At 37.3% G+C, this 24,269-nt stretch overlaps 1 protein-coding gene across 2 annotated transcripts; it reads left to right on the top strand.

Annotated features, from left to right (window-relative positions):
* The first annotated feature begins 8,193 nt into the window (after positions 1–8,193).
* LOC121234671 (coiled-coil domain-containing protein SCD2-like) lies at positions 8,194–21,298 on the top strand. Of its 2 annotated transcripts, XM_041130710.1 has the most exons (17): positions 8,195–8,740; positions 9,154–9,323; positions 10,205–10,280; positions 10,456–10,497; positions 10,583–10,645; positions 11,079–11,128; positions 11,208–11,235; positions 11,986–12,060; positions 12,181–12,291; positions 12,362–12,422; positions 12,679–12,795; positions 12,902–13,020; positions 13,235–13,304; positions 13,785–13,826; positions 19,723–19,763; positions 20,308–20,434; positions 20,889–21,298. In XM_041130710.1, exons 1-17 carry the CDS (start codon positions 8,366–8,368, stop codon positions 21,020–21,022), a joined length of 1,701 nt encoding a protein of 566 aa, XP_040986644.1. In that variant the 5' UTR covers positions 8,195–8,365; the 3' UTR covers positions 21,023–21,298. The 2 variants fall into 2 exon arrangements, with proteins under 2 accessions (XP_040986645.1, XP_040986644.1); XM_041130711.1 differs by lacking the exon at positions 13,785–13,826 and having other exon boundaries at positions 8,194–8,740.
* Positions 21,299–24,269: the final 2,971 nt, after the last annotated feature.

Here is a 24,269-nt window from a genome sequence, read left to right as displayed (position 1 = left end):
TGCACTGAAAACGCATGAAACATTTCTTTAGAGTCTACGTAAACTTAGTTTTACATACTATTTGGATGTGGAATTACAATATTGCCCTTATTATTGGATGGTTTCAATTTGGAATGTTGTTTATATTAAATCTGTTTTTATATGGTTCTTGTGGAAAGTATAAGAAATTGTACAGAAAATAAATAGGATTTTTAAATTGTACTATTGGTAGCAAATTATTTTTTGGTAAGTGGGTAATTTTATTTTGAACATTTAAATTATGATTAAAGACCAACGGGTTATAGTAGTGGTCTCTGTTTTGAGTGCACACCTAGATGACAAAGTGATTTATGTCTTGTTTGGCTATCCGCAGATGCACAACCCTACCACGGGGGTTATACATGGCTTCTGTTCTGATATGATGTTCTGATGATGATGATGATTATTTATGCTATGCCAAAGGATATTTTTGAATGAAATTATTTCTAAATTTTCGCTCTGATATTTTGATAACATGTTCTACTTCCGCACTCTGAAAATGAAAATATTTTGTTCTGCATTCTGATCTCTGTAAATGCTTATGTTTACACACTGGTATATGTTCTTTACTTACTGAGTTATTGATAACTCACCCTTTATCTCTATATATTTTTCAGATAATTTTGATAGCTGCAGAACAAGAGTAAGAAATTTTAGCAATGTGTTACGATCGTAGTGGAATAAGTGTCTGAGGGTACAAGTGCATATTCGAGAGTCGTAGTTAGTAAATTGATTTATTTTCGGTATTTTGATTGATGAATTAAGGATATTTTTGAGTCTTTGGAGAGTTTTAATTTATGTTATTGAAAACTTCTTTGTTGTCCCTATGAAGGAATATAGATTTTTGAGTTGAGTAAATGAATTAATATTTTATAAAGTTTTCTGGATTTTATAGTTGTGTTATTTAAGTTGATATTAGGTATTAAGAGCTAACTCTCCGGACTTTCGGGAACGGGGCGTTACACCTGTAGTCATGCTCTTTTTCAATGTTCATTTACTCATGTGGTTTGGCTTACCCGGTTTCCTAAGGTTGTGGATATGTTGGATACTGTTTGCGATTTTCAGCATTTGGTTTGGGAATTGATGTTGGCAAATTTGAGTAGTGTTCCACTTTTACTTACTATTGCTTAGGGTCTGTGGAAATATAGAAACTATTGTTTATTTCAGCAACAAGACTGAGGTTATGGACAAGGTAGATAATTGTCTTGCCTATTTTGAGAGCTATATTACTGTAAAGTCTCATAATTTCCTACCAAGTAAGGACCGTGTGCTTTCATGGTTCCACCACCACAAGATAAGGTTAAACTTAACTTTGATGGTGCGTTGTTTCAATCTTCTGGTCATGTTGGCCTTGGGGTGATTGTCCGTACTGATAAATGAGATGTTTTATTTGCTATGTGCATTAAGGAAATTGGTGTGTTTGATGTTGATGAAATAGAAGCTATGGTTGCATTTGGAGGTATGTAGATGGTTTTGCATATGGGTTTTTCTTATTTGATACTAGAAGGATATTCCTTGGTTGTTTTTGATTCGATTTGAGCAAGTGGTGCTACTTTAGCAAGTCAGAATTCCTTGACAAGGCAGATTGAACTTCTCATTCGTAGGTTCATGACTCATGAAGTGACTCATGTTGGACGGCCAGAGAATGATGCCGCTCATTTATTGGCTCGACATGCATGACTTATTGATGATACTATACAATGACATCAATATCCAGACTTTCTCCTGGGTAGAGTCTAGTAAGATACTGTGATGTAATGTTATCTGTTTGCATGAATACATTTTATTGTGAATGAAGCATTTGATATTATCAATATATATATATATATATATATATATATATATATATACACACATATAAATCAACAGCGTGGATACTATTTATAACCCAAAACCTCACACAACAGCCCAAACTCGATCCGTCTACCACTTATGTTTACCTTCTTAATTTTATCAATGGGAAGAAGTTTTCAAAGTTCCCAGCTTGTCCAAAGTTGTCTTAGTAATAGAAATCGACTTCCTCTTTGTTGCGTTGCGGTTTCTTGCCAATATTGACATACAAATTAATCAAATTAGTCCATGACATTGTGGATTTTTTTAACAACTACGTACGTAGCTCTATTATGCAACTCTTTTTGGAGGCTGAGGAAACATATAATAAATATATGGGTCGAGATCAATTTATTCACTCCAATTTTCAATTTGTTGCTTCTCTTTTGCACTATAACATGATTAGTTGTTATGGCTTACCGATGCATGATGTTTCACGTAATCATGATGACATTGCCTAGCCCATAATTTGGAACCTAAATTGATTTCGATGGGTAAATTTGAAGGAAGTCCAGTCCAACTCATGATTTGCCTTTTTAATTGGCAATTGATGCATGCAGTAAGCTTCAAGCAACGGATATATATTTAGCAATTTATATATAATTTGGCTTGAATTTCAAGCGTGAATATTGAAAGTCAATTGGGAATTAAAAAAAGTATATATACACAGTACAAAATAAAGGGCTATATATATATATATATCAATATCAATATGCATATTGCCTAATCTTCCCTTGTCTAGCGCAAATGCGCGCACACATACATACATGCATGCATACATACATACATACATACATACATATATATGCAATCTCAACCGCTAGCTAGCTAGCAGCTTCTTCCTTCACAAGTCCTTATTCTTGCCAGCTAGTTCCTCGATCTTAATTTATAAGATGCCATATATGCATATATGATAAGAGAAGCGCTACGTACAACCGCCCTGCAAAACTGTCGTGTAACCGCCTGATGTAGCAAGTTGCCACATCATCACCAAACAAAAATAAAAAATAAAATGAAAACCGATTAAAGAAGAAAGCATCAGACTGAACTAGCAACACTTCACTCAGGAGTGAAATCGAGAACAGAGAAGTCCCTATTTTTGTCACCCAAACCCATTTCTGCGGAGCATTCGAATGACTAAAAAATGCTCAAATCCATTTCTACAAAGCATTTTGTATGTCTTTTCGGGGTCTGGAATCTCAATTTGTGTATTATATATAGGTTGGGAGTTGTGGCTAGCCAATCAGATTTAGAAACGTTGTAACATCTCATGGTCATCATCTTCAGAAACAACTTCACATGACAATAATACTTTTGGCAACTTTTTAGTTATGGGGATCTGAGCTAATTGTAGAGAAACGCATGAAAGAGAGCACATAACTAAGAATGAGAGAGGGAACAGTTTGGTGGGTGGTTGGCTGCTGGCTATGAAGAGATGTATAGTGTCGCTAGCTTTAACAGAGTCCAACGCAGAAGAAATGTTGAAGGGACACACGAAGAAGGAAAGGGGAAGGGGGAAGGAAGAAGGGACCCAAATGAGAGAATTTTCAAAACAGTGTGTTTTGATTTAATTGAAACACATTGTTTCAATTAGAGAAGGGACCCTGCATCATACTACTGATTTCCGTCCCCCTTTAAATGAAACATACTGTTTCATTAAAATGATGTGGCAATTACACGCCATTTGCGAAGGCCGGTTGCATTAAGAATTTTTCATATGATAATATTGCATCGTTTTCTTATGTTCCAATGGAGTATGCATGCATGGTCGACTTGGCCTCCATCGGTCCTTGACTAGCTCGTAGATTGCATGCATGCATGATGTTAACATACATATTTATATGAAAAATGATAAACTACAACTATTTTATAACTTTATTTAAAATGAGGAGTAATTATATAAAATTGAAAAGTATTTTTTTATGAAGTGGCACAATTATTGAATTGAAAATACAGCTAGTTAGTTTGTCACATGTTTTTGTTCTTGGATTTGACCGCTCATGTATTTTAGTTTTTTTTTTTTTAATAGTTAAGGAATTGACTATTAATGTATCTATGTATTTTTTTAAAATGTTTAAAAATGTTTAAAAAATGTATGAAAGAAATAGAAAAGAAAGTGCAAATATACTGAGGGCCAGGTACGCCCAATGATACATGGGCGGCTGAGCAGTAGGATACATACTGCATTACATTAATTAATTTGAAGTGAGTAGTAAAAGAGTTGCAAAAGAGTTATGTGTATTATTATCTTATTTATATAAGTAATAAGATTGATTATGTCTGCGTGGCCTCTTTGCATGTAAAATTTAGAGTGTAAACTTAATTAAGCATGCATATATATATATATATATATATGTATGTTTATGATGCATGTGTCCTGTCATGATCTTATATGCATGAGGCATCCCGGCGGCCGGCCTCACGCATGGTCTGTTAGCATTCATGTGTTTATTCAAATAATTGTAATGCTGAGTGTGTTAGCGATCAATAACATTTGTCTGAATGCATGGTAAATCTCGATCCGCGTACAATTTTTCACAAGCTAATGTTCGATGCTGCATGCGTGCGCGCCATCCGCGCGTCCTTCCCAGGCAACTAACCATGTAGTCTTGTACCCACCAAAAAAAAAAAAAAAAATAGAAAAGAAAAAAAGAAAAACTGTCAGTATTTGGAATTATGAATAGCGCCTCATATAGTAAAATCCATTTATAAATAGTTATAAATATTAATTATGATTGTAAGTATAACTGTGAGTATAAGAATAATTTGAAAAATAATGGTGAATAAATTTGTATGACTAAAAAAGTTCGATCTGGCATTTTATTTTTTATTTTTAATCTTTTTTATTAAATTCTAAAAAATTTTAAAAATGATAAATGAGCCCAGCTTCAAGTCAAATTTGAACCTAACAATATCTTACGTTTGAGTAGTGAGGTATTATGAGATATTCTGTGAATTATAGTAAAAAAATAATAGTAGAATATTAAATAATAGTAAATAGTAATAAAAAATAAATAATAAATAATAATAAAATAATAAATAGTAGTAAAGTATTATCATAGAATACCTTGACACCCAAATCTAAACATTTTAAAATGTTTGTCAAGTGATTATTAGATCTTAATCACTCAATTTCATTTTAAAACATGTCAAATATTCATTGGATGGTATGCTTCTTTGTATTAAATTTTTTTATTAAATCATATTACATAAATATTTCTCATATTGATTTATATATAGTCTTGAAATGTACAGTCTCCACGTACTCTTTTTAAAAAACAATACCGCTACGAGCAGGAGAGTTGGCGCAGGAAGTTGCGCACACCTGCCACGTCAGTTATAATTAATAAATAAAAAAGAAAATGAAAATGAAAGATGAAAACATGAACGAAAGCTGCAAAACTAGACCATCTGAGGAGAGTTCCGTTCGTCTCCCTCATACTGATTTCGCAACCCATTTCCGACCCACATCATTCCTCAGATGCGAATTATAAGAAATGCCGATTCGGATCAAATAAATTCAAAAATGAATTTGATTCATAGTTGTAGATCGATTCAACCTGCACCCACCCAAAATGTAAATCTTAGCCATGCCTTGTGAATTCTGGACCCCTTATTCCATGAATTTAGCCTGTTTTTATAAGCAATTTTTTGATCCATTTTCATTCTCGAAACACAAGATTATAAGCTCAACACATCATTAACAACAACCCTTTTTCAAGCTTCGATTATAATATAAAGATGTATAGAGGCAAGGAAATTGGAATTTATGTACATATGATCTTTGAGAAAAAGACATTTTTTTCAAAAGCAAAGGAAATTTAAGTAGAGAAAAAACCAGTAAAAGCAGCAAGACTAATCTGGGGTTTGGGCTCCCGAACCCAGTCAAGAAGCTCCAATTTCTCCAGTCCAGCAACTTCATCTTGAGGCTCCGAGCCAAGACAAAAGCACAAGAAGCCAGGTCAATCTCAAACCCACTTTCAGCACCACCAGCTACCTTGCATTCTTCACCCTCCTTTCATACTCCTCCGCCACCAACAAAGCAATATCCGACATTTTTTACTCTCGATTTTTGAGACACTTTTGGGTAAAACAAACCATAAGAAAATTTCACCTTGTATACAAAAATCAAAGGCATCCTCCAGCGAGAAGGTTTATTATTTTCCAGAATTGATCAAAGTAATCATACTCATGAAACATATACAGGAGAAATTACTAGAACTGTTCAAGTACACCACCAACATTAAGTTCCCAATTGGGTTTTCAAATTGACCAAAAACCTAGAAAACTCTCGAGAAAATTTCAAAGCTTGCCGACTTACTCAATCTTTTAATCCATCAAAGAGGGTATCAGATTTATGCAGGGTTTTGATATGTTCAGAAACCCAACTCAAGTCGCGGGAAGCTTTGGAGATGGAGAAGAGGGAGATGGAGGAAGGAATCCGAATAGAGAGCGAGTGGAAACGCACCGTTTAAAAATCTCAATGAAACGCACCGTATCATTTTACGTGTAGATGCCACCAGCTTTTCATGCGCAACTTCTTGCGCCAACTCACCTTCATTTATCATTTTCTTTTAAAAAATGAGTAATGATACACATACAACTCTTTTACAACTCATTTTCAAACAACAAATGAAACTTGCCACTCCATTAAAAATAAATTTTAATATTATAAAACTACCCTCCAATTTATGTAGAATTATAAAAGGAAAATTCTATACACCATACTATCATTTCACTTTCATCTCATTAAATAAGATGTGACACATTTATCACTATTAAATGATCTTTTATTACATTCTTCTTTATCATCTAATAGTGATGAATGTGTCACATACTATTTAATATGATTAAAAAAAAGTGAGTTTATACCTTCCAATCACATTTTGACATGTCATGTGCATTTCAAGAAAAGAAGAATGGAACTGCACACAGGGAAACAAATCTCATTCAACTCCCGTCGCTGCTCCTTTCTGGTTTCTCCCCCTCTCTCTCTCTACTTGATCATTCTCTCTCTCTACCCGTAAGCCATCGCACATATCTAGATAAAAATTTGATTGGAGACGCCATGAAAAAGATCGCAGATGACAAGGTCATACACATACAGAGATTTTTTTTTTTTTTTTTTTTTTTTTTTTTTTTTTTTTTTTATCGACGGACACGATCATTATGTTAGCATCCTACTGAAGACCCACAGCAGTTGCTGTTACTACAACAAGGAGAAGAACAACTGCAAGAGGATGAAGACTTTGATTAGGAACTAGAACGGCTACTTACTATCAGAACTATAATGTCTAAGGGCATCTGTAGGAGCTTCATAAAAGCTTGGTTCCTCCATTCTTGAGCAAAGTTGAGGGGCAGGCCGGATATATAATTTCTATGTATTGTCGAAGCCATTCTTATTTCACTTTTATACAAATTCAAAGCACCTACTTCTGCTTTTGTTCCGGGAAAGGAAGAATGTTCATGGTTGCTAGGGATCATGGCCGGTTCCAGTCTGATCAGGCCATCTGTAGACTGTATGTATAATTGATTTGTGATATGGAGGGGAGAAAGAGAGCAACTAAGGGAGAGGGGGTTTAATAACACTTGATTACACATCAATTAAAAATCTCATCTCATCTTATAATAAAAATTTTATATTCAGTTACTTTTATGTATTTTTCGTATATTTTATTAATATGATTAGTTATATTATTTTTTTAATATAAAATAGTTAATTTAACCAATCACATTAATAATTGATGAAAAAAATATATAAAAATAACTGAATATAGTATAATTCTATAATTTTTTCAAATTTTAATACGAAATATAATAACCAATTGAAAGTTACACATTCAAAACAAAACTAAATAACCAAACCAAGACTTATTTTTCAATGTGCAGTTCTAATTTTTTTCGAATAAATATAGATAGAAGTTATTGTTGAGAGTAATCATTTTATATATATGATGTAGTATTATTTAAACTATACATCTTTTAAATATAAAATAAAAAAATTAAAAATTAAAAATAACTATATAATAAATATAAAATATACACTACTACAGTGAAGCATTTATTCATCTTCTTCACTTCTCTTGAAATACATTTCAACTCCTCCATTCGCCCATCCGATCCTAATTTCTCCCAAATATTATCTCAGCACCTTATGATTAACAAACATGGGCCCACCACGCCACCAATATTATCGGACTCATGGTTACACGTTTAACACGTCATCACTTGGTTCAGATCCAGCGACGACTCTGTGGGTCCCAGCCCATCTGGCATTTTTTTCCCTCTCCCACCCGCGCTACGTCACGTTTATTTTTCAGTGTCAAACCAACGAAAACGTCACCGTTTATTACTACTTCTGTTTGACCACCTCCAAACTTCAAACCCAACCTCCGTCTCTCTCTTTCCCCCGATTTTCCTTCGACTTTCTCGAGAAAATCTAGCTCCGATAAAATCTCGGTTTCACTCCACAAGTACTACAAACATACCTATACGTACACATACTACATAAATATATATGGATCGGAGGAGGCCTGCGAGTCCGGTGTACTCGCGGCAGTGGAGCGGGGGTTCAAGCAGCACTGGGTCATCGTCGCCGGCTATGTCTCCGGCTCATCCTAACTCGCGCCAGTTGACTACCGGATTCTCCACCGTCAAGCGCACCCAAAACGCCGCCGCTAGAGTCGCCGCGCAGCGACTGGCTAAGGTAATGGCATCACAGGCCACCGCCGATGAGGACGAGGACGAGGACGACGATCTCGGCTTCCGATTCGGAGCCCCGCCTCCACCTGCACCCTCATATCACTCCGCCGCTAGCAGTAATAGTAATAATAGTAGTGCTACTACTCCTGCGATTTCGGTTACTCGGCCTAATCGATCTCCATCACCTGCAGTAAGTTCGAGAATCTGTGTTTTTGGATCCATTAGTGACCGGGGCTTTTGAATTTGGTTTTAAATTATTTGAGTTCTGCTGAAATGAAGTTTGCCAGAGAATTATTGTCTCTAAATTTGCTTAAAAATTTTAGATTTTCCTTTTAAAGATCTGAATAGTATCAAATTTTTGTTAATTTTAATAATAAGATCGAATATGATCATAATTTTTGAATTATTATTGAGAATTTGAGATTTTATTTATAATTGAGATTAAGTGTTGGCTTTAATGTTTGTGCGTATGTTTTGGGTTTTATATATGCTAAATTCAATCTCTCAAAAAAAATATTTTAAATTCAAATTGGGTGGTTTTATGATTTATATGATAATATTTGGTGCACAGGAGGCTAATTGGGTTTCTGATATTTTGATTAGTTAGGTCGGAACTTTGTAGAGCATGTTCCTTCTGTTCGCTCCACATCGACTGGAAGACCGTCAAGGTCAGTTCGTTCAACGGCTTTCGTGCCACCCAGCAAATCGTCACTTAGAACACCGATGACCATACCTCCGATCGAACCTCCTACTAGTAGGAACAGAGAGAGAAGGTAAATATGCCGTTTTCTTACTTTGGAGAACCTGTACCATATATAGCAATAAGGTTTTCTTAAAATCTCCTTTGATTTGCTTTGCACATACAATATGGGTGTTTATATTTCTCATCAATGGGGTAAAATTCCTGTTCCAAGTATACTGATAAAAAAAGAACCCTGTTCCAAGTAACTAACTCCGTTGACTAGTGCTGATAAAAAAACTCTGCTGGCTAGTGTATAATTTAATCTCTCGTTAATAATGATTTGTTTCGTAGTTCACAATTTAAGGGTCTTTTTGTTTTTGACTGAATTGTTGTGAGTCCTTGTCAAAAAAGTACCTGCATGGGCGGTTGTTGTGGATGTTGTAAACCTGTAACATTGAGTTGGAGCAGTACCCTCTTTTCAATCTATGTTGTGCATCTTGTTGATGGGTCAAACATTATTCATGAGTTTGTGTTAAGGTCAATGTCCCTTTCACTCAGTCCTAATGGATGAAGGGCTGCTCGGCCTCTGGAGTGCAATAAAAGTGTTTTCCCCTTCATTGGTACTTTCTGATTCTAAACTTTGGTGCATCTAAATGAGCCAATTCTCTTCAGTATCCACCCTTGTCCATATACATAGTTCTTCCTTATTGTTATACAAATCACCATCTGCCTTTGCGCTCTCTATGCTGATTTTGACTACCTACCGATGGTGAGTGGGATCAACTTTTGCTTTGCATGAATTCACATATGTGCCTATGCCTATTGTACATATGTAGGTGTTTATAGGTACAGCTGGTGCATCCATCTGCTACTTGATGAGGAGTTGACAAACTTTGTTTTCTAGGGTGTTTATGCACAATTGATATTGTGCACTTTGTTGCTTGTATCTCATGTATCGGTCTTATAATGCAGGTATACACCAGATATTGGTCAGCTCAACTTAAAAGATACAGGAGATCAGCGTGAGGCTTCTGCCCTTCGCGATGAGGTATGCCATTCACATCCATCAATTATGCTTTCACAACAGTCACTAATAGCCCTTGAAATATATTAAAAAGAAGCCATATAGGGTTTGCCCCAACTTTTAGCATAGCATTTTTTTTACGAGCTAGCAATTTTTAGAATTTGAAATGTAATTATAGCAAACTGTATCAAAATTGCAGCTTGACATGCTACAAGAAGAAAATGATGTCATAATTGATAAGGTGTGCAGTCCAAACTCAAAATAAACTTATTTTTATGCATTGTTTCTTGTGATGTATGACATTGATGTCCAAGAATGTTGTACAGCTTAGACGCGCTGAAGAAAGACGTGAGGAGGCAGAGGCTAGAGCTAGGGAGCTTGAGAAACAGGTCAATTATTAGAGTTAGTCATTATTACTGTTGTTATTCTGAGTTGAATTAGGTTACCTCTATTTGTAAGTTTGGGTTTCACATTTATTGCTCAGGATGTTGTGAGTTTTCCTCCCTGTTTGATAGAACATGGACAGTGCAACCTAAATGATAGAAAACTTATTTTCCCCACCACTTCCCCACTATAAAAGAATTGGTGCTAGAAAATGGTCGAAATTTCTTGGTAGTGATATTTTACTTATGTCCTCTCACTTCAGCATCCATATACATTGTAGTATTCAAGTAGTTATTTGTTAGACCGCTTGCTAAGTAATTAGTCGGTCTGTTTATTTATTGAAAATCTTGATCTTGTTCATGAGATTTACCAAATTAACTCTAAAATTATCCCTCAAAAAAGTCTTAATTCTGTTTGTGTTCAATTCTATTTTTACAGGTTGCTGCTCTTGGAGAGGGTGTATCCCTCGAAGCCAAATTGTTGAGCAGGTAGACTTGGTTTGATTGGCTTTGCCATTTTGTTGCTTAATGTTCTTGGCATGTGATTCTATGAATGACTTATCTGCAGGAAGGAAGCAGCATTGCGTCAAAGAGAGGTAAATTTGAAGAAGTTGACAAGGGCAGAACATTTGATTTTGTCTGGTTGAAAAAAAGAAACTTGAGATTAACTTTCTAATGACCATTGGACCTAATGGTGCTTTTCCTTCATTAGTAAGAGGCAAAAGGGTAAAGTTATGGGTTCAATCAAGTGTGGCTCTGTGAGTTATGTATCACCTATCTGAAAACAAAAGAGATGAAGTCACAGATGACCTACTCTACTTCTCCTACTTCTCCTATTTTTAATTAAGTTTTAAGGGTTGTATTAACATTCATAGTGTAGGAAGCTTGTCCATGTTTATTTTGATGTTGTTGCTATGTAGACAAAAGGATTAACTTCTCGAAAGGCTTCCTGGGTCTACTGCCAACTGATATTATCTTCTTGATGAGGATTTCACAGAAGCTCTCTCGCAAGCTGTGTTAGTTAGCTGTTGTGTTTGGATAGCTATTGATGGTTGAGCTATTTTTTTTGTGCTGTATCTACTTGAGTGCTTCTCCTGTGTTGCTGTTGTCATGGTTGACTTCTTTTGTCTTGGCTGTTACGCTGTTGATGGGCATGTTATTTGATAGCTTGTGTTAATGTTATGTTGGCTATGTCTATGTAGGTCAGATCCTTTCCTAGCTATGTTGTGTATGTTTGATTTACTCTTCTATAGCATTTAACGGGGGTATGTCCCCAAAATATTGTACTTGTGTATTTTGCTCAGACCTTACCCACAAAAGAAAAACATATACTTTTTTAATTACAGGCTGCTCTAAAGGCTGCAAAACAAACGAACGATGGCAGGGATGACGAAATATCAGTTCTTCGTAGAGACGTCGAGGTAATTTGTGCTGATAAGTAGGCTGATATGTCCTCTTATATTAAAATGTGTATTGTCCTACCTCGATCTTTTTCCCTGATTTTCCCTATACTTTCATGCCTTGCATTTTTATTTGATCAGAACTTGAAAGATGAGGCTGCAACAGCTCTGGAACACCTCCAAGAAGCAGAATCTGAAGCAAAGGCTCTCCGGTCAATGACACAGAGAATGGTTTTGACTCAAGAAGAGATGGTTCGTCTTTTGATAATAAAGTTAGATTTATGACTCTCTATCTAAACTTCTAACTCAATTACCATTTTAGGAGGAAGTTGTTCTGAAGAGATGTTGGCTTGCCCGCTATTGGGGTTTAGCTGTAAAGCATGGTAATTGACTTTTTACTATCTTCTTCTGATTGAAAGAACAAATGTGTTCCTTGTGTTTACTCAATGCGCTCTTGCTTGATAACCATACCAGGATGCATGAGCTTGATTGTAAAATTTCTTTTTCTATGTGGATCTGGTTTACGATTCTTATGTTCTTTTAGAAAAAATTTCTTTCTCATCCGATATCTTGACAGACCTATACTTTAATTCTTCTTTCTTTCCTTTTCTTTTCCGGTGGATGCTCTTGTGCTTATAGGCATATGCACAGATATATCACTTTCAAAGCATGAGCATTGGTCATCTTTAGCCCCTCTTCCATTTGAAGTTGTCATTTCTGCTGGACAAAAGGCTAAGGAGGAATCTTGGAATAGAGGCTAGTTCAGCCATTTATTACAGTAAATAGATTTTTATTAATATTCAATATTTGATTTTTATAGCTAGCATGGAGTTAGCCTTTCACATTGTTTGGCATGGAGCAGGTGGCAATGATCCAGACAGGAGCAAGCTTGTCCGGGATATAAGTGATCTCACAGGAGAAGGAAATATAGAGAGTATGCTTTCAGTTGAAATGGGTTTGAGAGAATTGGCTTCTCTAAAGGTTTTTCTTTATTATAATTTTTTTAATGTTGAGCTACGTTAATTTTTCTGTTACTTTGTTGTCTTTCCAAGTAATTTTCCTTTAAGAGATGTATTTTTAAAAGATAAGGTACATGCTGTGTTCCTTAAGGGTTGTTCTGAATATAACATGGATTTTAGGAGTCTGTTTCATCCCTCTATACTTCCAATTCATTTTATGTCACTGCTGTTTCAAGGTTGAGGATGCTGTTGTGCTAGCGCTGGCCCAACAAAGACGTCTGAATTTGGTTCGGCAGTACAGTCTAGGTATCATACCATCTCTTTTCATTCTCATTTACAGTTTGGTTGCATGGTCTTCTTTCTCTGCATCTATCTGTTACCTTCTATTGGTGTATTATATTTTAATGCCGATGTTTCCTCAATTACTATTTGAATATTTGTTTCTTTTCCTCATTTGACAGACTTGTACATTTCTTGTCTACCTTGTACAGTACATGACACTATGACTGCTCAATTTCTATATGAATATTTGTTTTTTTCCTCTTTCCAGAGACGTAGGTATATTTCTAGTCGTACAACTGATTAACAGAGTTTAATTTCATTTTATTTATGTTTTTTGCATTCTTAAACCATTATATGTTCCGGATGCTATGTTTGGATAACATTTTTTAAACCCAGTTTTTCGAAGTGGCTACTTTCTGAGAACTAGCGGATTATGAAGGATAACAGGGATACTGACAGTAACATGATCCAGTGCTTAGTTATCTCGTTACTTTTGAATTTCAGATTCCAAATCAACTGGTGATCCCAAGTTTATGGAGGCATTTGGTAAGAGAGATACTCTGTTCTGTCACCACAATATGCTATGTTGTCCTTTAGAAATGCAAAGATTAAAGGATACTTGTCTACATAATCATTTTAAGAGAATATTTGCACTGGTAGGATCCTTCTAGGGAGCATACCATTTTACAACCAAATTTGAGGCGGGGGGGTTAAGGTGGGCAAGCTCACCAGAAGCTTCATGTCAAAATTCAGTGGGCTCAGAACATATGTACAGGAGAATTGGCACCTTGCACTACATTTAGATCATATACTGCATATTCCAACATGTTTCATATTATGTTAACCTTTTATGTTGTTGAGAAGTGGTTCGTCCCTCTCACCCTTAAACAACTGATTGGCCATTTTGCATTTTCTGTCCGTACTTATATTGTATTCAGCAAAGATTGTTTTTGGGTGAATACCTACGACTTGCAAGAGATCATGTGTACCTCTTTCAGCCTTGCAAGAACTATCAACATGTGCTTCTATTTTAAATATATATTCTTGTATTTGTATCACCAATTTTTTGGGTAAAGTAACTTACTATATCCTGGGTATTTCTTTTCCTATGTTTTTGAGTTCAGTTTGAAATGTTTTCTCTCCGTACACTTTGGGTTGAGTAGTCTATTTCCGGTGACTCCTCGCCGGAATCAGGTCCCTTTTCTTTCATTATTCTGCTTTTAGAGTTTGGAATGGGCTTCCTTAAGCATCTTTTAATAGAGACAAAGGTCTTTGTTTTGTCCATGGAGGGAGGAAACCATTGTCGTATCACAGAGAGGGGCAGGAAGGTTTCCAAAGAGATAATCCTCAACCTTGCCAGTGCATGTTGGCTGGCAAACACAGTAGAGGAATGTCTATGTTCAGGAGGTAGGAAGGTTTTTTATAAGACATATCGAGATGGTGCTAAAGCTGTTCATTCATAGGCGCTCCAATGCGTATGGGCGTTTTTTGGAAGTCACAAATTATGGTGGTGGCACAGGGGGCCGAGGTCTCTTAGTGATCCCGGAAGGAGTGGAAGGAAAGAGGTGGAAGATTTTTTCTATAGAGTTGATGAATGCTTTGCCTAGGATTGCATCGACTAAGCAGGTCCCTGCTTTTCCACGGCTGGACAAAGACGAAGTTAAGGGGAGGAAAAGGTAGGGCTGTCCTATGCAGAGGTGGTGTTGGGTGGTGTGGGGAAAAGCATGGTAGTGTTTGGAAACAATAAAGTAGGGGTACACTCACGCGTACATGCAGAGAAAGTTGACAGGTTTGTACCCCGAAATGGAGAGTGGGTCACTGTCCAACGTCTGCACAAAGGAAAGCCACTTGAAGAAGGCTCTGTTTTGTTTGAAGGAGGAAGTTACCGGGGTGAAGGAGGAATTAAAAACAGTTAGGAAGGAACTAGAACTCCGGATCTCCCATATTGATAAAGGGTTGGGGCTGGGCTTGGGCCTGGGCCAAGACTAGTTCTCTCATGTTGGGCGGAAGTTTCTCAGGCCCGTCATTGGAAAGAATAAGGTGGGGATGGGTTGGAGAGGCCCAAACCGTATGGGCTGGAAGAGAAAACAGATTGGGCCTTGTTATGAGAAGGGCTCGACCTCTAGGCCAATGTCTGAGGCCCTTCTCCTGATCGAAAGTTCTGAGCCTGTTGAGGGCTCATCCCTGTCGGGTGGGCTGGCGTTCTTGATTGGGCCAACGACGGCAACCCATGCGTCAGCGACCCCGGCGTGAGCGACCCCGGCGTCAGCATCCCTTGTGACGGTAGCCACTGCGACGGAGTCCCTTGCGACGGTAGCCCATGAGTAGGAAGATTCCCTCCCTTCGCAAGCCTAGATCTGCTCGATGGTGCACGGGGAGCTCACGGGTGGGCCGCCATCCCAGGAGGTGGCACAAACTTGGTCGCCAGCATGTTCTGGCCTACCTCCCGAGTCTTTGGTGGTGAACAACTTTGGCTAGGCAGGCGGGGCTTGTGGTGGCATAGTTGTCGCCATTGGCTCCTTCTAAGCTGGTTCCCGTCTCCATGGCAGCGAAGGTTGTTGTTCAGACGTCGGAACAAGTTGGTTGTCAGGATTTGGAGACGGCATAGGAGTCTAGGATTTCTGAGCACGCTGGCTCTTTGGTGCTGTTTGCGGCAAACAAGGGGAGGATGAACCTACTCCTCTCTACTCCTTTCATCCCAACGTGTCAGATTGGGTTATCCAGAGGGCGATGGACATTAAGCATATGGTAGGAATTTCTTACAGGGACTTTGAAGCTGAATTTATGGCCCTTCTTACAGCCGTTGAGGCTATGAATGCTCAATCCAAATCTGATCAGTCCTTGGCTTCGGCCAAAAAGAGGGAAAGAGAACTCAAAAGGCTATCATGGGCAATGAAAGAGGATGAAGGAGAGAAGAGGGAGCGTTGTAAGGGGAGGGGTAAAGTGGTTGTCCCATGAAACCAAAAATAATATCATGGAATGTGAGGGGGCTGCATGATCCTAATAAGCGGCTCCAAGTCAGAAATTTACATTGCCAATGGAAGGGGGATATCATATGCTTACAAGAGACTAAATTGGAATATTACAAGACAAATAGTTCGTAGCCTATGGAGAGGACAATATGTCGGGTGGTCCTTCCTACCATCAAAAGGAGCTTCAGGGGGAGTTCTAATTATGTTTGACACAAGGGTGGTGGAAAGGGTGGAGGAGTGTGTGGGTGATTTTACGGTTGCATGCTCTTTTGTTAATATAGAAGACGGCTTCAAATGGGCTTTTGTTGGTGTGTATGGCCCAATTATTGACTCGGAGAGAAGACTGTTGTGGGAAGAACTTGCGGAAGTCCTAAGTTGGTGGGAGATACCAAGTTGCATTGGGGGGGTTTTCAACATATCTCGCTTCCCAAGCGAAAGATCGAGTGTTTCTCACATTACATCAGCCATGAGAGATTTTTCTGACTTCATATCAGAACAGGAGCTCATGGACATTCCACTATCAGGAGGCACGTTTACCTGGTCCAACAACCGGGATTGCCCATCTTGGTCGAGGATGGATAGATTCTTGCTAACTCTCGATTGAGAGTCACACTTCCCCGATGTAGTCCAAAGAAGATTACCCTTTTTATGTTCTGATCACTTCCCAATCATTTTAGACTGCGGAGGCATCCAAGGGGGTGGAAGGTATTTTAAATTTGAGCTTATGTGGCTTAAAACTGACGGTTTTGTGGATAGGGTCAGACAATGGTGGACCTCTTACACTTTCCAAGGCTCTCCAAGCTTCATTATGGCAAAAAAGTTGAAAGCCTGAAACAGGAAGTGTGCAAGGATATCAGAGGTATGGCAAGCGATAAGGCTCCTGGTCCGGATGGTTTTACTATAGGATTTTTTCAAGTGTGTTGGGAGGTGATCAAGGAAGATATAATGCAAGTTTTTCTTGAATTTCATTCTAATGCTAGCTTTGAAAAGAGTCTCAATGCCACCTTCTTAGCCCTCATTCCTAAAAAGGTGGGGTCTAGGGAAGTGAGAGATTATCGCCCCATTAGTTTTGTGAATGTGGTGTACAAGATTCTTTCCAAAGTGTTAGCAAATAGATTGAGCTTGGTGGTGGAAAAACTAATCTCAAAGCCACAAAATGCGTTTGTTAAAGGTAGACAAATCCTTGATTCGGTACTTATCGCAAATGAAGTTTTGGATGGTCAATTGAAGTCTAGAGTACCCGGGCTACTTTGCAAGTTAGACATGGAGAAAGCGTATGATCATGTCAACTGGAAGTTCTTACTTTACTTACTTGGTAGATGTGGTTTTGAGGGGAAATGGCAAAAATGGGTAGAATTTTTCATTTCTTCAGCTTGTTTCTCTATCTTGGTAAATGGCACACCGGTGGGCTTCTTCAACTCCTCTCGCGGCCTGAGACAGGGAGACCCGCTTTCTCCTCTTCTTTTTTTATTTGTCATGGAAGCACTTAGTAAGATGATTGAGGGTCTGGTGGACGGGGGGTTACTCCATGGCTTTGCGGTGGGGAATGGTGACCTCAACATTTCCCATTTGCTTTTTGCTGACGACACGCACGACACGCTCATCTTTTGTGGTGCACACCTTGGTCAGGTTCAAGCCTTGAGAGCGTTACTCCTTTGTTTTGCTGCTGTATCCGGTTTGAGCATTAACCTTGCAAAGTCAGAATTAGTACCAGTGGGGGCTGTCCCCGATGTGGAGATTTTAGCTACTACCTTGGGATGCAAGATATCTTTGCTTTCTATGAAGTATCTTGGCTTACTGTTGGGTGCCTCCTATAAATCGGTAAGGATTTGGAATGATGTGGTTGAAAGGGTGGAGAGCAGATTGGCTGCTTGGAAGAGACTATATTTGTCAAAAGGTGGTAGGTTAACTTTGATCAAAAGCACTCTTTCAAACTTACCCACCTACTTTTTGTCTCTATTTCCACTTCCCACAAAGGTGGCTAACCGCATTGAGAAGCTACAAAGGGACTTCTTATGGAGGGGATTGGGGAAGAGTTCAAATTCCACCTGGTTAATTGGCCAACAATTTGTACCCCAATTTCTGGGGGAGGTTTGGGGATATGCCACTTGTTGAAATTCAATCAAGCTCTTTTGGGTAAGTGGTTGTGGAGGTACCAAACCGAATGAGAGGCCTTATGGAAGTCCGTTATAGATTCACAGTTCGGGGAAGCTTGAGGAGGATGGTGCTCGAATGAGGTTCGAGGCACTCATGGAGTGGGGTTGTGGAAATACATTAGGAGTCTTTGGGGGACATTTCGAGGACATGAACATGTTGTTGTGGGTGATGGTTCGCGGGTCCGCTTTTGGTCTAATAAATGGTGCAGTAATTATTGTCTACGAGATACCTTCGCTGCTATCTTTGTGCTCGCTAGAGAAAAGGAGGCATCGATTGCTGATCTTCTGGTCTTTTCAAATGGCACCCCACAATGGAATATTGACTTCATTAGGGCAGCCCAAGATTGGGAGTTGGAGCCTATTACAGAGTTCTTTGCGGTATTATATTCTGCAAGTATTTCAGGGGGCACCGGAGACAAGATGCTCTGGAATCATTCTAAGAAAGGTATTTTCTCTGTCAGTTCTTTTTACCAAAAGCTTACGAACTCCGGAAAGCTTATGTATCCGTGGAAGAGCATATGGTAGACAAAAGCCCCATCAAAAGCAGCCTTTTTTGTTTGGACAGCATCGTTGGACAAGATCCTTACTATAGATAATTTGAGGGAACGATGGGTTATTGTCCTAGATTGGTGTTGTATGTGTAAGAAGCATGGGGAGTCAGTTGATCATCTGCTTTTACACTGTGAGGTGGCCAAGGGCATGTGGGATGATTTTTTCTCAAGAGTTGGATTGTCTTGGGTTATGCCTTGTAGATTGGTGGATTTTCTCGCAAGTTGGAGAGAACTATACGGCAATTCTCAGGTAGCGGCAATTTGGAGGTTGGTCCCAATATGTAAGTGTTGGTGTATTTGGAGGGAGAGAAACGTAAGAAGTTTCGAAGATCAAGAGAGAACACTGGAATAGCTAAAAGTTGTCTTTTTTAAATTATTGTTCTCGTGGGCGGGGGCCATAGCTTGTAACAGACCTAGTGTCCATGATCTTCTTCTTTCTATTGTAACTTCTAGCTAGGCATTTCTTTATGTATACTTCCTGTGTACTTGGGTTTTGCCTATTTTAATGAATATAATATCTTTGATTACCTATCAAAAATAAAAATAAAAAAATTTTTGGTAAACAAGAATTTTATTGAAGAAAATGCATAGCCCTCGTACACAGGTCATATACAAGAGCAACACCTAGGCATGATTAATAGCTGTTACTAGAAAGTTATTTCATCACAAAGTTGTTTCATCATTTGTTCAAAATTGGTTGGGCAATTGAATTGAAAGGGATGATCTTATGATTAATTTTTGCTTTCATCCCCTTTTCCTGCAGAATTAAGTGAAGAGGAGGCAGAAGATGTCCTTTTCAAAGAGGTTAGCTCCCTTTTCATTTGATTTTGTTTTACAGTTTGGCCATGCTTAAGTCTCAGATACATAAACCCTTTTATTTACTTATTTATTATTTAATTTGATGTTCATTTTCCTCCTTTATGTTCTTTATCACTTGACAAGAATGCAGGGGCCAATATGGAACTTTCTAAAAAAAAATATTACTTTGGGGAAACATCAACAGTTTGTAATTAGCAAAATCCTTGACAACTGAAAACTGCTGGAATTAATTTCTTGATTTGGCAATTACTGAACTTCTGCTCGATTTATTTGATTCATTGAAGTCATCATCGAATTGACTATCAGAAAACTTGGTTAGTATTTGCAAAATTTGTTAGTTGTTAATAGGTTATTCACCCGAAACAGGTTGAAATGATTGTGTTGTCCTCCTGAAGGCTTCAAAAGCTTGGTTTCTAGATGAATTACATATTTTGGTTGTTGATTTGTTCATGGTCTTCATATATTTTACAAAGAATTATCTATTATGACATGAGTGTACATAACTTTCCCAACTTAAAAATGTTTGTAGGCTTGGCTGACTTACTTTTGGAGAAGAGCTAAAGCACATGGAGTTGAAGAGGATATAGCAGAAGAACGGCTTCAGTTTTGGATCAGCCGTAGCGGGCAGTCACCAACTTCACATGACGCTGTGGATGGTAAGTTTTATGAACTTTCAGCTAGATATATATATTTTCCTTTCTTTTCTACTAGGTTTTGAAATTTCGGACAGTAGCAATGATAAATATTTATAGCCCTGTAACTGTGGTAACATAGATAGGCCATGTTGGGAGCTTCACTCATATGTACCTATAAGCTGTGGATGATGTTGTAGGTTAATCTCTCTTGGATACAACATCAAAAACCTAGGAAATTTTATTGCCACATATTTATGCAGATTGATTTTCATTATACTATGTGGATAAATGCATCCTCTAACCTGTGTTTCAAAAGTTTACTTGTGAATCAAGAATGGGGGAATATTTTCCAATGCTTAATTCTTCTTGAACTGCTTGTGTATGTGCATAAGCCACGGTAAAAAAAAATTGTCAGTCACCATATGTTTATATTACTTACAAGTGGACTCTTGGCTTCGATGTGTGGTTGTGGCAGTGGAACGAGGTTTATTGGAGCTGAGAAAGCTGGGGATAGAACAGCAACTTTGGGAAGCATCTAGGAAGGAAATCGATCAGCCTCCTTCTACAGTTGCTAATCACAAACCCAATGCAGATTCAGAGACCTCGTGAAGGAACGCACCTTGATATGTGGTCAATTCTTTTAAAGTATATGGTATTTTTCATATTTGTTTTTCCTACACAAGGTTTTCATCCATCTTGCTAGTATCCCTGTTATTTTCTTTTCGCCACACCTAGTCTCAAAATCATACTTGTGTAGTGGTTGATCACGCGTCTAAGATTAACTGGAGACACGAGTGTTTCAAGATGTAGGTGGGGATTGTAAAACGGGAAATATTTCCTTTATTTTTTCATCTTTGATTATATTCAAGTTGCGGTTATACCAAATGGATGTTTTTATTTTTAGTATATATTTAGACATAATATTATCATGTAAGGATATTGTCTTAAGTGTGTTTTTCTTTTTTAAAAGAAAGAAAGGAGTCTCAAAAGGTTGTATGTAGACTAATGGAGTTGCCTGAGTTCTCTCTCCCAAGCCTCACGAAAGCTCCCACCAAAGCCCCCTCTCAAAACACCTTCGACCAATGGCCAGAGGGAGGGAAGAGCTTCGGCTCCCACTCCCTCTGGCCCGCTCCCTCTTCTCCCCATGTCCATACGTCATTAGTTTTCATTTTTAAGTGTTTTCATGCCTTTTATTCCAATGCTGGGAAATGGCCCGACTTACTGCCTTGTGGTGTTCTAACTTCTACAAGCGTAGTTTTTCTGGACTCACCGCCCATCGATCTTTCAGAAGCCCGAAGAAGCATAACCAAACGATCAGTGCGAGAGATCCACGAGCTGTCACGTTGCAGCATGCCTTCTTTCGACGAACACTGCTCTAGGAGGCTCAAGGAATGTGGGAATGGGCTGTGATCGTTTGAACTATCAGGGCATGTTTGGATTACCTCAAAACTTTGTAAATAGTAGTGAAATGATTGAGCGGAAATGTTTTATTGAAGTTTGGAAAATGAGAGAAATAGTTGAATAAAAATATTATAAAATTAAAAAAACTGTTTGAATATAAGTTTTTAATATTATTTTTGTTTTGAAGTTTGTATTGATTTTTATGTTTAGGTATCGATTATATGAAAATGTTGAAAAAATGGAATTGAAAAATGTTATGTGTTTAAGTGATATTTGAAAATAAAATTATGAGGAATTTTAAGAATTTTGATATTTTTAAAATTCTGGCTTAGCATTTTGAAAATTCTCATTTCTGACTTGGAACATGTTGGGACTTACATGATCTGATTTTGAGAATTTTAGGTGAACATTTATCCTCAACAATTTAGGATTGTCTTGGCAGATAATTTTTTCCAACGTTGAAGAATAGAATTTTAAAATTTTATTTTTCATTAGTTATCACAACGTTTTTCTTTATATATACAATATGTATTTGTTTTAGTGATCGAATCAAATTATTGAATGTTCGAGTTTTGCGCATTTATATTTTTTTTAATAAGAGTTGAGCAGAATTATCATGAACTATTTTATGTTGACGAACAATTCATTTCTTTTTTGAATACTTAGAACTTAATCAAGGGTTTCTTAGTTTATTTATTTTAGTTCTATTACTGAAATTTTAATTTTATATAGTTTCATAAATTTGTAGCAATAATTAGTTAATTATTTTAAGACTACATCTTTTTATGTCATGTAATATATATGTATGAAAAATGCTAGTTTACCTGTTGGGAATAACTGTAGTTAAGACTAACTCGAAGTATAGTAGTGGAACTAAACGAAAAAAATTGATGACAATCACACAGAAAGAACACCAATAATTAAGTGGTTCGACTCAAAATGAGCCTACGTCCACTGGTGGGGTCGGTATCGAAGATTTCACTATCAACAGAGATGGAGTACAAATGAATACAACAAAACTTCACAAGGAAGTTATCTCTCAAAACTCACTCTAGACTTCTCTCTCAAGAAAACACTTAAAACAAGACAAAATGTATTCTGAAGTCCTTAGGCAAGAAGTGGGCGCCGTTTGATATTTATAAGAAAAGTGAGAATTCACTTTCGTGAACATTGGCTCGAGCGAACGTCGAGCGAACGTAGATATTCTGCACTTCGCTCAAGCCAACAGTTGTGCGAGAGTCGAGCGAAGCTCTCTGCCTGAACTCGCTCGAGCTGGGTGTCGAGCGAGGGTCGAGCGAAGCTCTTTGACTTGGATATTGCTCGAGCTAAATGTCGAGCAATACTTGAGCGAAGCTCTCTGTCTGAATTCGCTCGCGCTGAGTGTCGAGCGAATGTCGAGCGAAGCTCTCTGTCTGACTTCGCTCGAGCTGAGTGAACCTCCGCTCGAGCGAACCTACGACACATGCACTGTTCAATCTGAATTCAAGCCACCTCATAACATTATCCTCCAATTTACCCCTAGTGCAAAAGTGTGTGTGTTTTTTAAAATATTTGAAAAAAAAAACACACTTTTGCACTAGGGGTCAAAGTGGGGGGCAGAGTAGCTCCCTGTATGTATATATATAAAAGAAAAACTCTATACATTTTACGAATGTTTTACTTTCATCCCACTATATAAGATAAAGTATATTTATCACTATTGAATGATCTTTTATTGGATGATTTTTTATCGTCTAATAGTGATAAATATGTCACATCTTACATAGTGTGATGTATAACATTATTCATAAAAGCATAAAAAAGTTATATTGACAAATCCAAATACACATGATAGATAGACCTAATTGGAGAAAGAAAAGACGTCTAGAAAAACATAAGTGAAACAATTGTCCATAAATAAAATATATTGAGAAGAGAAAGGTTCGAAATATGCACATCCTTAAACAAATCAAACGAATCGTTCTCTCCATAAGAGACTATTGTAATTATTATTGGAGGAATAAACCGCCGCTTAAGGCAGTTTTCTTTGCATTGATAGTTTCTCGAGGAAAAATATTAACCATGGATTACTTAGCATTAATAGTAAACTCAATAAAGTTTGACCAAAATTTGACTAGAGAATTCACTTTTACAAATATAGCTAGCCACTTTTCAACAAGGTCAAATAACAGACTTTCCAAATCTATTATTATTCTATTGAAATATTGATTTTGACTTTTTCATTTATTTTAATTTTAATTTTAATTCTAATTTGAATATTTATTCGTTATTAAAAAAATACACATTAATTTTTTAACGTTCATATTATTCTTAACGGATATAATTTTCTAACGGTCTTTTTTTTTTACAATGGTCATATTCTTTCAACTGATATATTTTTCTAACGGTAATATATTCATAACGGATATATTTTTCTGCAGTATTTTTGCGCGAGAGGAATAGCAGGTAGAGGGAA

This window comes from Juglans microcarpa x Juglans regia, chromosome 6D, assembly GCF_004785595.1.
Source record: "Juglans microcarpa x Juglans regia isolate MS1-56 chromosome 6D, Jm3101_v1.0, whole genome shotgun sequence".
Classification (NCBI taxonomy): domain Eukaryota; kingdom Viridiplantae; phylum Streptophyta; class Magnoliopsida; order Fagales; family Juglandaceae; genus Juglans; species Juglans microcarpa x Juglans regia.
The sequence above is the reverse complement of the archived record's forward strand: the minus strand, read 5'-3'. Positions and strand labels throughout refer to the sequence as shown.